This window comes from Rhopalosiphum padi, chromosome 4, assembly GCF_020882245.1.
Source record: "Rhopalosiphum padi isolate XX-2018 chromosome 4, ASM2088224v1, whole genome shotgun sequence".
NCBI classification, from domain to species: domain Eukaryota; kingdom Metazoa; phylum Arthropoda; class Insecta; order Hemiptera; family Aphididae; genus Rhopalosiphum; species Rhopalosiphum padi.
In genome coordinates, this window is record NC_083600.1 from 44,662,775 (window position 1) to 44,679,059 (window position 16,285).

General features: G+C 26.0%; 1 protein-coding gene across 2 annotated transcripts; it reads left to right on the forward strand.

Moving 5' to 3' along the window:
• The first annotated feature begins 142 nt into the window (after positions 1 to 142).
• LOC132929723 (zinc finger protein 26-like) lies at positions 143 to 4,850 on the forward strand. Of its 2 annotated transcripts, none has more exons than XM_060995256.1 (9): positions 143 to 215; positions 907 to 1,110; positions 1,384 to 1,684; positions 1,762 to 1,896; positions 2,061 to 2,200; positions 2,280 to 2,475; positions 2,571 to 2,644; positions 4,000 to 4,161; positions 4,240 to 4,850. In XM_060995256.1, exons 2-9 carry the CDS (start codon positions 943 to 945, stop codon positions 4,375 to 4,377), a joined length of 1,314 nt encoding a protein of 437 aa, XP_060851239.1. In that variant the 5' UTR covers positions 143 to 215; positions 907 to 942; the 3' UTR covers positions 4,378 to 4,850. The 2 variants fall into 2 exon arrangements, with proteins under 2 accessions (XP_060851239.1, XP_060851237.1); XM_060995254.1 differs by lacking the exon at positions 143 to 215 and adding an exon at positions 534 to 854.
• The last annotated feature ends 11,435 nt before the right edge of the window (positions 4,851 to 16,285 follow it).

Below are 16,285 nucleotides of genomic sequence, written 5' to 3' on the forward strand. Positions count from 1 at the left end.
TCCGAAACCGACTACAGTACCCAATCTGAGTAATCAGTATAACTACCGAATCACGTGTTGACGGATGTCGTATTGTAGGCCATGTCACGTTTTTTTTTTTTTTATTCACATTTAATAATTATTAAATCGTTATAATATCAAACGTAATTGAAACGCTTGGCGCGAGAGGGCCCGCCTAATAGTCCGGTCATAAAGTTGCCTGGTTAAATCATAAAGTAAGAATACACTGTAGGTACGCCTAAATGATCAAATGTGTGAAATGCATTTGCGATTGTGATTATTATTATATTATTTGTATTATTAACAAGTATTTAGCCCGTAAGTAAATATAGAATAGTAAAATAATGTAAATATACACTGAAAAATATATTTTTAATGATACACAATAAAATAAAATATGGTACACATTGTTTTGCTTAAAGTGGTAACAGTGCAGAGTACTATATTATCAGTTAAACGAAAATTCGTAATCATGCCTCCGCGTACCGTGATTACACTATTATATTCAACAATTCAACTATTTTAAATTTTAATTCGTTCAATCGTTCATTTCATTCATTGCTCTTTGCTGATTGCTCATAACTTATAAGTCGTAGACCGTAGTTCATGTGTTGTGATTCACATTACCAAAATATCTTAATAATATATTTTGCTAACCTATGTTGTAAATCGATGAAAATTTTAAAAGACTAAAGAGATTGAATACATCTCAATTCAAAAATTTAATGATATTCATAGGAAGTAAAAACTGTTTATTTTCCTGTGGTTTAAATTATAAACCTTATTTTTTACTGTCTGGTTTGAATTGAATTGGGTGTGAAGATATTGTGAAAATATTTTAAATAGTGAAAAAGGTATAAGGCAATTACGAATGTAGTTAGCTATTTTTATTTTATTTTTTATCAGTTAAAATTTGTTTTGTGTAAAAACAAAAAAGAAACAATGTCAATACGAGAAATAGAAATCTCAGACCAAATGTTTTCTTTGAGTCAATCAGACATTTGTCGACTCTGTGGGCTAAGCAACTCATCGAGGTTCCTGATCTACAGAAAAGTAGATGCTGCTGAATTGACTATTGCAGATTTAATTAACCGCTATTTGCCTATTCAAGTAAATATGAAATATACATCTAGTCTTATGATTAAGATTTTAGATTATTCAACAAATTGATTTTACAAAAATATAAATATAATTTAAATTTAATGGTAATAGTTAAGTTAAGTCAAATAGCTATAATACAACGCTAAGTGATTATTTTGTTTAAAAAATTGTTGATTGATTTAAACTTCTCCAAAAATTGTATAGATTGTTTGTTCCAAATTAAATAATAAACATACTTATATAACTTTATTTTTTAATCATACATGTATGTGTTTGTTACAGGTTTCTGATGATGATGAATATCCTAGAACTATATGTTCAAACTGTAAATGTCAGTTAGATATGCTAGTGAAATTTATTGATGATTTGTTAGATGGTCAAATGTTTCTCAAAAATGTTTATAAACTGTACAAGTCTAAACAGCTTTCTTCAGCAGAATATATACCTCTGGTAGATGAAAGAACCACTAATTTCAAGAATAATATAAACATTAAATGTAATAATGTAGAATTTATATGTGAGACTTGTGGTTTAACGTTAGCTAACAAAAGTGACTTGAAGGCTCATTTGAAAAATCATCATGGTGATTAAAAGCAATTAAAATTTAAATATCATAATATTGAATACACAAAACTGACAATTATCTATTTCTGGTTTCAGAAGAACAACCAATACCAAGTGATACCTCAGTTGATACCTCAACAGTTAAAGTTGCTGATAGATTTTCATGTGAATATTGCAAGAAAACATTTGCTCATAAAAGTGGGCTTAATACTCATTTAAAAACACATAAAGGTAAGTAATTTCATTTTGGACTGTTTAAATATAGATAAATTGTTACTAAATCAATATAGCTGCAATCAATTTACGTTTTATGATAAAATGTAATATTAAGCTGATATTAAATGTGAATTATTGAATTTACATTAATTTATACGTATTATTTATTAATTATTTAGGTGATAAAAAATATGTATGTAAAGTATGTAAAAAAAGTTATTATCAAAACGGAAACCTGCAAGAACACATGCGCATACATACTGGAGAAAAACCTTTCAGTTGTGAATACTGTACAGTATCATTTAGAACATCATCACAGGTTTGCATATGTTTGTAAATAACCAATTTATTTGTTATGTATGTTTTGTTGTTTGTTTATTTTAAGATTATATTTTTAGTTGAAAACTCACATTCGATGTCATAGTGGTGCTAAACCTTATAAGTGTTCAGTGTGTGATCGATCATTTCCACATAATAATACTCTGAAAATTCATTTAAGGCGTCATTACAATGATCGACAATACAACTGTGAATATTGTCCAAAAAAATTTGTTGACCGTACAGCGTTGGTCAGACATTCTCGTACACATACAGGTGACAATATAGACATTTTGAAACATCTTGTATAATATTTTATTCTTACTTGACTATTAAAAATTATATAAATCGTTGTAATTTAATTTTTTTAGGCGAAAAACCATATTATTGTGATTTGTGTAACAAGGACTTTGCTACAGTAACAAATTTTAAAAAACATAGAAAAGTAAAGTATAACATTAATATATTATTAACTAAGTCCAGTGATGTATTGTTAAATATATATTTTATGGGTATACACACTAATGAAATATGTATATTAAACATAAAAAAAAATTTTCTCGCTCCACGTAAATATTTTTTTTTTGGTATGCTTGAAAAAAATTAATTAATCCCTTATAATTTATATATTTATAACTTCTAATATTACTATAAAATGATATTATCGTAAATAACATTGCATTTTCATACAATTTATTGGATTGAAGTGTAGTATAACTACACATAGATACTATGTATAATTCATATTTGAAATATATACTCTACAGTCTATTCTAAATAAGAATAGTCTTCGGCGGCGACCAGTTTATGTCGGGCAGCAGTCAGACAACATCCGTTTTCCTAACTTACCTCCCACCTACCTGTCTGCTGTGTTGTAAAGCCACACTCATGCGCACAAATTGGCCGCCGAAGACTGTTCTTATTTGGAAAAGAGTATATATTCAAATATAATAACATAAATAAAACCATAATCCTTTTTACATAAGTTATACAAGAAATCAACATTGTTTTAGTATAATATGAAAAATAAATTATAAACATCGTATCAGTAGGTTACCTTCTAGTTTTACCAGACCCCTGGCCGGACTAAAAATGATGGAAGGGCTACTGCAATGATATTAAGCACAATTTAATAATATCTATTTTTCAAAATGTTATTTACTAAATTGAACTTTAAGTCTTAAAATACATTATTTTATTAAATATTTATATTTATATATTTTTTTTTTTATATTTATATTTTAATATTTATATTATATTTATAAAATACATTAACGCAGTGTATACTGTTATCTTCAACAGATAAATAATTCATTACAACATCATAACTAATTTTTTCTATTAATTATTAAATAAGTTGTATTTGGTTTTCAACATATTTTAGAAATATATATCCTTAAAATGATATTTTACATTAGGTATATGCTAAAAATTGAAAATCTGCTGACAAATCTATCTGCATATATGTACCAATATACCACTGACTAAGTCAAATTAAATTTTAACAATTAAGGCAAAAAGTAATACTACAACAACTATTCTTTTAAAAAATCTTTTTGAAAAATTTAAGTTAATTATATACATTAATTTTGTTATTCTATTAAAAATACTCAAAATATGCTTAAATATAATATTAAAATTAGTACATACCGTTTTTGTAGTTTTATTCACAATGTTGGAATTTATTTTGTTTTAAACTGTGTGCAAACATATACATATACAAATACAATCAAATTAAAATATATATTTCTAAATAAATATTAACTTAATAACTAATTAAATCGATATAATTTATTATAGATACACATGAAAGATAAAAATTCTACAGTATGGGAGCTAACTACAAAATTCCAAAAAGGCAGTTCAGAAATTGATTATATAAATGCTACAATAATTAATGATAATGAGCTGCAGGCATGTGATAGAACAGAAGACTTATTTTTAATTTCCAATCAAGTTAAGGTGTGTTAAATTATTCAGTATTACTATTGAAAATTATTTTATATTTAGAATAAGCTATTAATAAAGATTATATTTTAGGATTTGAACACTGATATACCGTCCAATAGTGTTAATAATTTGGATGACCTACTGAACGTCAACACTTCTTTCACATCTTTAAATTCTATTAGCTTCAGTGAATCTATGTTAGATTTAGCTGAAAATATTGTACCATAGTCCATAGAGTTTAGTGTATAAGTATAGTTTATAATTATAATATTTTTATATTATATATATTAGCTTATATGAGCTAAAATAACAATATTCTGTATTATAATATTTAACAAATGTCACTGACTTTTTTAACATTACCATCAGTGCCATTGATAAGACTGATTACCACAGACTATATCCGGTTAATAATGTACATTGAAATACAATATGGTTAAAAATGTATTCAATGTTAAGATTCTTTTGTATTTTTATAATTTATTTATTTTTCTATAATTCCAAATGTTGAAGCTTTATTTTTTATAATTAACTATAATAATTGATCGGTGTATCTACTCTATGCACGAGTAAACAATGATTTTTAAAAGTATATTTTGAGCACATGTTTCTATTAACTATTACTTTATTTGTATAATCTGAAATGATAGAATATAATTGTTTCAACTTGCAATTAAATATATTTTCTATCTTGCTTTAAACATGTGTATTGAAATAATACTGTTTTCAAGTTCTTACTATTAACCTAATTAATATAAATAAAATTAACGAAGTACAAAAAAAAATATATTTTATTCTAATTCTACAAAGATTTTTGGATAATGCTACTTGAAATATTTGGAAGAATCTTTTTGTCCAAATTAATTTATAACCTAAATGATATAATAATTATAAAAGCATTGTATTCATTACTTTACAAAGACTTAAATTTAAATTTTTTAAAAGAAAAACTACTACTACTACTACTACTACTACTACTTCTTACTATTTGAAATAGTAAAATATAAAATACCTAGAGGTTGATAAATTAGTGAAAAACTAATTTTGATATATATTTATTATGTTGCAAGAAAAGATAATTTGATTAATATATACTATAAATGTTAATGAATAATCAATATAATCAATTGATTATATTGCAAATCAATAAAATATTTATTATAAATTATAATCTATTAAAATACATCAATATACCAAAAAAATTTTATTTAAAGATTATTTTATACTTAGAAATAAAAAAAACCATGAATTGTCACATAAAAAAAAAATAAAACGAAATATAGCTTTACAGCTTCCTAAAATGAAAAAAAAAGAATCAAATAGTGTATATACTGAGGGCTAGAGCTACACATAAATGAAGGTATTATATACATTCTTAAGAATCCCAATAAACATTTATTAAACATTTTATTATTATAAAAAACAAAATAGGTGAGTAATATCACAAATGGAACAAACAATCACTATGGACACAAAATAGCTATAATAATATCGGATTTAAATTAATCTTTAAAGTTTTTATAGGAGCACGTAGGTACATGTACATTCTTATTGTATTGTAATGTGGAAATACTGCCCATATAAAATAAAAAAAATACTTAAAGTTCTATATGGAATATGATGGAGATCCAAACTAAGAACACAACTTAGAATACAATTTAATTTATAATCGATTCACGATTGGCTTGTAAATTATAAATATACGAATCAGTCATAGATGGACATCGGTGGGGGGCTAAGCCCCCTCCAAGTATTTCAATAGACCCCCAAAAATCGAACATAATATGTTATACTTCTGTATAAAAAGGGGGTACGGGGTTACTTAACATTGGATTATTATAGCCCTCCTAAAAATTCAATCAAATGTCCGCCTATGGAACCAGTTCGATTACCACGACCACGAGTATTGAATTATTGAAATTAACGAATAATTTGCCTATACAATGCTCCTTAAAATCAAACCATTTGAAAATAGTTTATATTATATTTCTAAACAAGTATAAACAACTGTCAATATTTATGAATACTCAAATATCTATTGATAATTTAATTATGATAAATTTAAAAATGTTAAGAATATATAGAAATAAAATAATGGTTTAGTGTGTTATATTTTTTTATTGAATTTTGGAATAAAAATAACATAACTAGGTAAATATAAATTTGGGAACCAAGTAGAGTATTATCTAGATTGAAATTGTTTGATCGTATATGCATATAACATGTTTAGTTTTATATCATAATATTCAAATATATAGTATCAATCGCGTACTATCATATTTTTAATTTTTGTCTTCGAAATTCGTATAATGTCAGTGGAATTCAAGAGTTGTTAATTTAATAGTTGCAATAATTTAATTAATAATATTTGTAATTATAATTTTTTTTTATTATATTATAAATTAAAATGTACTTACATATTTGAAAGGATTTTGTACAAATTTTAAGTATTTACCGAATATAAAAATAGAAAACAATATTTCTAAAATACAATCAAAGGTAATTTATCCATACTTATGTAGGTATATATAGTTATGTATTAGGTATACAAGAAACACAAATAAAACTCAGCGTGTACGCAACGATTGTAGATAATTATACCCAGTATCCATTTATTTATTAACTAATTTCTTTACAAACGGGGCGTTGAAATAAATTATTATTACCTACTCTATTTTTTAGCGCCTTAATGCAAATAATGGCATTTGAAGAATATATGTACCTATATTATATGGTAATATAAAACGAATAATTAAAACAATTAAAATATGATGGTACCACGACATTATCTTTGGTGTTTGGTATGTATTACGATTTACGACAGCATTAGACGTAGGTACGCATTAATTATATTGGGAAGAGGTGTTTCAATAGGCTTACGGTTACGGACGAATAATAATTGATGGAAAAATGCAAATATATACTAATGAGACAACCCACTAAAAATATGTAACATTGTGTACCTATGTAATAACTATGCCTATAATATTATATGCACAAGCGCATTAACTGGAAAGAAATGTAAATTGTATTCATAATTTTTTTTTGTCATCAAAACTTTCCGGAGCGAGTAGGTTTTTTTTTTACACGAAGACAATATCTCTTAAGTAGGTAGGTGTCACATAACGTTTAAAACATAAACCACGCTCAACAGTGTAACATTTTTGCCACGCGGGTTCTTACTATATTTACTATATCATTTCATTCCAGCACGAACAGAGATGTTAATTTTTATGATATTCGTACGATTTATTTCGAATTTTATAATAAATATCATTAAAATAAGCTCTATATGACTACCCAGTACTTATATATTATGCCCTGACTTTTAATGTTATTTCATAGAGTATTTAGATAATGTGATGTTATTTTTGTTGTATGTGTATTGCATACTCACTACGCGTATCCAATGAAAACATAATGTTTTAATACACAGTCAGTACTCGACATAATCACTAAACAAAAAAAATAATAATAATAATAATAATTGATTATCACCTTCATGGTTCTTCAATTTCATAGAAAATTCGGAAAACGTGCAATATATCCTATCTAATACGAATAATTGTCCTTGATCAAAAATAACAATAAAACTCATACAAAATCGATAAAAGGTCAAATTATTTATTTACTTTATAACATTATACTATCAATAATAACTACGATGGTAGGCATACAATAATTGTATAGTTATCATCGAATGTAATTAATTTTTTAGGATTTTTTTCAATAAATAAAACTTCAATCAAATAATATCCACTTAATTGGCCATAACACAGTTTGGTTATATTTATAATTTATATGTACATGTATAGGTAAAGGCATTGTATTACATTTTCAATTAAATAAAATATTTACACTTCTATAGCTGTATTAGAGTGATTAAAAATATGTACTATTTCTTCAAGGTTGAAAAAGTATTTATAATCTGTATTTACTTTCGTAATAAAATAATATTAAATGGAAATTTATTAAAATTAATTATAATTACGTCAATTATCGAATAATATGCATTTGTATATTATGTAAATAGTTCAATAAATTTTAAGTCACAAAAGTTATTGATTATTATGTTTCAAAATATTAAAAGTGTGTTAAATAAATTGTATTTAATTTTATGAATATTAGATACTTATTAGTAATGGCGTACAGACAGGATATTAATAATTCAAGTGAGAGTAATTCAAATTTAACTCAAAATTTAATGAATATTGAATGCAAGTAGTGTGATTAGGTGAGGTAAGTGCAGTAACAATTTTTTTTCTAAAAACTCTTATAGTCTTATAGCAATATATTATATTATATGCCTACTTGTATATTAATTGTATACTTAAACTTAATATAACATATTATAATACTATAAATAATATACTAAATTAATAACTATAGTTACTAATTTAAGTTACACAGGTATATGTGATAGATTAAATTATATCATTTTTTTTTTTTTATATAACTCCATTATTATTGTTTGGTCTAATTATTTAATTAAATCTAATTAGGTACACACTACACATAGTATGGTCTTTTTAAAAATAATTTAATCATAATATAAATAAATAGATACACAGGATGGGTTTTTCTTTATGTAAGACGCTCATTATTTCGAAAAGTATTTATACGTTATCAAAAAAAAAAATTATAGTTTTTATTATTATTATTTTTAATTATAATATACCTACTGTAGAACCTCGATTATCCATCAGTCTCGGATCCGGAGCCTTGATGGACAATCGAAACGAGAATTCTCTAAATGAAAAACCAACATTTTTAAACATACATATAAATTATTTATTATTTTTTCGATAATTATGACATGCATATTTATATAATAACTATTACTTATTGGTACATACATTATTTATTATTATTTCTTTTAAATTTACTATGCATTTATTTACTACCCATACATTCATATTATATTTGACAATTATTTTGTACATAATATGTAGTATGTACCTATTTACAATTATTGTTTTTTGAAAAAGTCGGTTTAATTTTTGACCATACCACGTGCTTTTTTGGCTGCCATATCTCTTTTTATTCGAATCAGTAATAGCTGAGTTGCATTGGCTTCAATTTGCTGTTCAAACCACTCAAAGCACAAGTAAAGCATGGATTCTGCTTCAACGTGGATGATAGTTTTTGTGGGCTCTCAAACTTCCTGTTCATTTTCGTCCCATAACTTTCGTATATATCGGTTATCTAATTGATATTTCCGGTAAGTTTCGGATAAGCCAGCTCGCACGTAAGGCGAGATAAGATTTTACTGCGACCCGCAGCATAATGGCGGTTAATCAAGAAAGACAGTTAATGGGGGGGGGGGGGGGCGGATGATCGAGGTTCTACTGCAATACGTTTTTTTTTTTTTCAGATTCCGAAGCTGCTGACTGCTGAGTTTTACGATGTATAAAAATTGAAGTTTGAACTGGTGGCTAATTGCTTACAACTGTTAAAATAGTATTTTAACTTTAGATGAGCGGAATAGTGGAAAAACATCTTGCGGGAGTTATGTAATAATTAAATTTGAACTAACGATACTTGCTATAGTATTCTTTTTTTATTTACAAGCAAATCTAAGCAAAATACCTACAGATGACCAATGCTCAGGTCCAAGGATTTTAAATATTTCGTCATCAATAGTTTTCGTAAAACCATTATAACCTCCTTACCATCAGAATTACTGGAGCTCATAATTTTAATTTCATAACAATGTCTTTATTACCTAATAATTACTCTTTACTAGTCATTAACGATTGCATTATATATATTTTGATCTTAGATGCGATTACCGCGACTTGTGGGTTCTTCAACCATACCATAAAAGATAAGTACGCGGTTGTAGGTAAAATTAGAAATTCAAAACAAAATAATTATTAGCTAAAAAAAAAAACAGTAAATATTAATGAAATAAATAAAATTAAAAAACAAAAAACAAGGATATAATTACCTACCTCCTAATGATTACAAATCGTTATACATATTTACATAAGTTACGTAATTTACATTCAAATTTTATATCTCTATTAAGCAAAGTGATTACTAAGTAGCTAAACACAAACACCTAAATCCAGTGGCACCTATCTGCCACACTATATTTATACTTTATACTTACTAATTATTGTAAAGTTTTAAATTTTTGGGGAATTTGTCCTTACTAATATACTTGAGATCGGCTCCACTGCACATAATATTATCTAACAGGTATTATTTGTTAAACATTTTCAACAAATTCTTTAAAGTGATCAATTCAATAGATTAAATAAATGACTTATATTTAATAATATTTAATGTGGTTTTATTTTAAGTTTGTTCAATAAAAATAAAAGTTACGGGGGGGGGGGCAAAGAGGGCGCTTGTCCCCCCCAACCACCTCTGAAAATTAACTTTTAAACAACATTTGGTAATTTAAAAAAACTGTATGTTGAAGTTGTATAAGAAGTTGTATAGTATTAAGTTCTATATTGTATAATTTATTTTATTATTTTCATTTACTAAAATTAATTACTAATTACTACCTATATACTTGTGTATTTGACTTTATATAATCCATGATTATTATGAATAATTTTGAAATTTTGCCCCCAACCCCTCAACTAAAATTCCTAGTTATGCCACTGAGTACTTGTGCAACATTTATCAGTAATCACTGATATATAAGTATTAATTTCTAAATTTCAAAAGTATGACGTTTTAATATCTATACTTGTTATAATTTATATTTGGTATCATCGGTTAATTCTTAACTGTTAATATTATAAGTTATAGTTGATAATATTGACTTTACGTATGTAATGTCATCTAAAATCGTATTGTGTAAGATAAAAAGAACACCAATGTACATTATTATAAGCCAACTGTTGATAAACAATAAACATAACATAATAAAATAGTAATAACAAATAAAATTGAGTAAAATTTATGACTTGTGTTCTAAGACTAGGTATATTTAATTTCCAATAGGTGACACCAAAACATTATTTCTTGTTGCGACACTACAAATTACGATGATGATATTTTGTAATATGGTTAAAATTTAGGTTTTCTTGGCAATAGTTACTCTAAGGTATAAAATAGACTCTTCACCACACATTATCTCTTACGTTACATTAATTTATATGTTCCTTCTTTTTCTTCGCGTGATAACTGATAAATATCCGCTGTATGTTCACAATATGTACCACAAAATATGTTACTAACGAGTCCTTCGAAACTTCGCAAGTATATGCACGATGCGGATTACCTATATACAATATACTACCGTCTTTCTCTTCTTCGTAACATTATATAGATACAAATTATCTCGTACAATTTCCACGAGTTGTGATTATTAATATTTCAAAACTATGATTATACACAAATGATATTATTACCTCGAAGTGTAACAGCTGCGCAGTGTAACCACCATTGAGCTACCAGACCGTATACTTTTAATAAATAAAAATAAATTCATCATACGTACGATTTGATCATTCGCGTTACGGGTGTTTAACTATATATATATATACCTACTGCAGGACGTGGGTTATGCAGTTACTCGCAAAAAGATAGATCAAATAAATCAATTTTTGAGGTTACGAGAGTGTAATTGGGTTGGTATACTATTTATATATCATAGATATATTGCATTTTATGCATTAAGACGTAAGTACGACGGTACAGTGTTGTAGAACCATCAACTACGTATATAATATTATAAAGTACGATTGATATAATATTTGGAAAGCGATACTTGTGGGCTATGGCCTTTCATAAGTTCCCGCGGGGGCCACATAACCACTCTTCTACAGCCGTCAAACGTCCGCTGTAAAACGGCACCGGCTTCTCATCTATGTAACGTAAACACCGTACATGTATATAGGTAAATCATTATAGCTATATTACGTTTTATTGCGGAATATGTGCGTCCTAAATACACCTATAGCTATACCTAACCGCCTCCGGACTTGCTATATTTTTCGACTAGACAAAATTATTGTCGACACTCGACATACTGTACACAAGCAATCCCGGATTTCGTAATATTAATGATAGATTAACGTTGGATTCCGTATAGCACGTAGCTAGAAAGGTTACGATACACCTATGCCATTATTATATATATATATACCGATATACCTACGAAAAAAGTGAAATGATACTTATGAGTTATGACCCGGATTGGTTGATGAATATAAATTGTATGTAATTTACGCAATTGAAAGGCAGAGATGAAAAAAATAATAAATTTTTTTTTTATTATTATTTTATGTTACGTCCATCGTTGGGTAGATTTTCACATCAGTTATTTCCTCTAGAAATTTGACTGTTGTTTTACGAGGAACGAATATATAAGTGCATTAGTATCTTCTAGACTATAATATTATACAGGGAAAGGCCGCGGTATCTAATGATGAGTTTGATTCAATGACAAACTGACAATATCGCGGCCTTATTTTGCAGCCTATATACCGTAACACCGTTTTATAAAATACAAAAACACTGATAAGTACCTAATAATTATATTATTAATCATATTAAATTTATCATGCGTGAAAGGAAAAATATTGTGTATTTATAGTATATTGTTGTATTTTTATGTGCCTATTTAAATTTACAAAACAAGAATATTATTTTATATAGGAACGTATTTAGTTTTCATTTGCTGTCACTCAATTACTTACGAAACTCTTAGACAATTATTGTAAATAAGTATTGGTGTAATAACATTTTTATAAAATTTTAATTTGTTCATCTAAAGCATCGAGTCTTCAAAATTGATTTAGCTTTGGTGATTTATGTTAAAAATTATCAATAAAATAAAAATAAAATTGTTATGCTTTTAAATGTTCACTTTCGATTTTCATATTATAATGATGTCTCGGTAACCACAATAAAGAAAAATTAGCCAAGTTTAAAGAAATATTATCAAGCGTTGCAAAAGCGGCTTAAACATGCAATTGATTTTCGCTCAGAGGTGTTTGTAGAATAATGTTATTTATCGTTTCTTCCAAAAAATGTCAAGTTATAAAAATGATAATTTCCTGTGTCAAAGAGAGCGAAATAAGACGAGTACCTCGCCGTTTGGTATCTACATGATAGAGTCACTAGAGTAAAAATATATACATACAATTTGCATTTTGTTTATTTTTAACGAAAGTGAAAATTATTTGTGTTTACGCTGATTAAAATTTTTTTACAGAAACAATAAACACAGGAGAAAAATCACCGTTATCAGTTATTACTTATAGCACTATATTTCAAATGTATAATATATATATGTATATAATTTTTTATACATCAACAATCAACAATTGTTTTGGCCATGATATTTTTCATCATTCTTTTCAAAATGAATTAAGACATTTTTTTTACACACATTTTAAGTTCAAATTTGGATGAATATACTTATTTAAACAATAAATTACGATGTAAATTATTTTATTATAATTTAAAAACATTATTTGTACTATTTGTAGGAACTTAAAAGTTTTACGTATACTAGGCATATATATTATTATATGAATAATTTTATTATTTATGACGTTTTTGATTTATTTTAAGATATTATCTATTCATATTATGAACAATTTTTATTGTTTTAGTATTTTACAGTATTTACAAAACGGTGTTATTTCATTTTGAATAAATTATATGTTGATATAATTTGGTATAAATTATTTATATCGTAATGGCGGGTGAATAGAAACAGTTTTACACATTTTAGCTGTTTATCTTTGGATCTAAAATACGCACAGTGCTTCCTAGTACAGTAGTACGTCAACATTTTGGTCATACTGAGTACAACAAGATAATAATTTTTATAATTACGTAAGTTTAAAACTTTTATTTATACATTCTTTTAAGTGCTATGTTTCTATTCACAGTAGGTGTGGGTGAAAAAAAATAGGGAAATAGGCAATAGCTTATTTATATATATATATTATACATATAATAGCTTTATATTTTTCATAGAATTTATTATTTAACTCTAATTAGTTTGAATAGAAACAGAATTTAAAGGTTTTTTTTTTAAACAGTTCTAATTACATAATTATAGTATTTATTTAAAAAAAAAAAAAAATTTTTTTGTAAATCTGGTTTGTATACTTATACCGATGTTTGGCATATTTCTATTCACTCGAAATTAAAAATGTTTAAATCAAAAATAATATAAAAAATAAGGAATTTGTTTAAATAGGATTAATAATTAAGTTAATTAATTTTTTTGAGTTATCATATATCGTTCATGAGAACCTTGATAACAAAGTTGATAGTAAGTTTTTGGAGGTAAAATATTATAAATAAATAGATACTATTGTTTTTTCTTATCTACAATTTTATTATTTTTAGAGGTAAAAAACTATAAATGAATTCGATTCTGCACAACATAACCAATTTATTGCATCTATGACTTATTAATATAATTACACTTAGATTGTAGATATTGGTCTATGAAACTTATTTCTTAATATTGTTTCTATTCACCCACAATCACGGCACATCATCAATCATTAAATACTAATAGTACAGTAAATACAATATTTTCGGAAAATTAAAATTAATCCACTGTAATACTAAAAATAAAATAAATGGCTTTAATATCTATAATAAAAAAATATCACAAAATATACTTAGTGATATATCCGATATAGGTATCCGCTCTGAATCAATTTTCGTAGACAATGATATATATATAATTAAATTCAAATTCAACACACCCATATTAGTGACCGACTCGACACATAATGTTCAGCATAGCGATACCCACTTGCCTATCGGCTACCTTTATAATATGTATTTTGTTCATTATGTGTGTGCGTTTTTTTAACATTGTTATAATATGAAAGTATTTTGAGTAGCTTCTACCTATGTATTAATTGATCAAATTTACTGATCAGTTATTTAATCAGGTGCTTTATCATAGTATTTATTTTTCTAAATAAAAAACATTAAGTATATATAATTCACAACGTATAGAGTTATAAAACGACGTATGTACCGATGTACCTATTATGTATTATGTAAATAAAAAAACATAAATTTTTCAGGAACCTAATAATAGGTAGGTACGTGAGAAAAGAATGAGAGACTGAACTTTGAGCATTGATTAAACCTATTCAGTGGGTACTCATAGGAATATTCATATAAATAACCGAGTAACGGCAGAGTACACAGTGTGCAGAAAAACGTCGACTTTAAACATTGCAATGATCATTATTCATTATAATATTGATATGCACCCACGTCTGTATAAAAAAAAATTAAAACCAATTTCATTTATACAGAATTGTAAACTTTATATTACTAATTATAGCTAGTCCAACGCCACATATCGCAATAACAATGCAAATAAAATAATGATCTTACCAAACACGAACGTATTACTCACTTAAACTTGTTATAACAAAACTATTGCATAGGTTAACGCATTGTTGACGTTACAGACGTTACGGTGTGTGATCTGTTAATTTTCTGCGGAGAACTTGTGTTGTCATTTTAACACCGCCTAGCTATACATATATAATATATATATATTACATTAAACATATCATAACAATGTAACCACAGAAAAGAAACAGTAGGTAACGAATTTTTCTTTGTAAGATTATATATCATTATGGTTCTTACTAAGTATCTCCTAATCTGTAACAAATAGGCAATGGTTTTTATTACAGAGCTCCTTGGTTGTAATTAATTACCATTTGAAAATGTACTGAATCAACAACATTTTGTGCTTAATATTACATTACTCATAATTATATTTTTGTTGATAATTGGTACACATTACCGGCAAAGTTATGTAGCCACGAAAAATATAAGTTTGTAAACTGTCAATCTAATATTTGAGTAATAGCATTTTATAAACAACAATCATAAGTTATTAGGATCATAAACGTGAAAAATATTTCTAAATTTTTGTTTACGGATTTAATAATTTTACTTTAATACACTAATATTAAAAACAATAAAATATCGGCGTATAATAGTATTAAGCACAACAATTTCAGACAGGGGATGGATATTAACTTATAGAATTACAAGTACAAAATCACAATATTATACGATTTATCTATAGTTTAAGTAGAGTACAGATCATATTATATTATATTTAATAAATTATAGTAATTATATTTTTATAAATGTAGGTATGTAT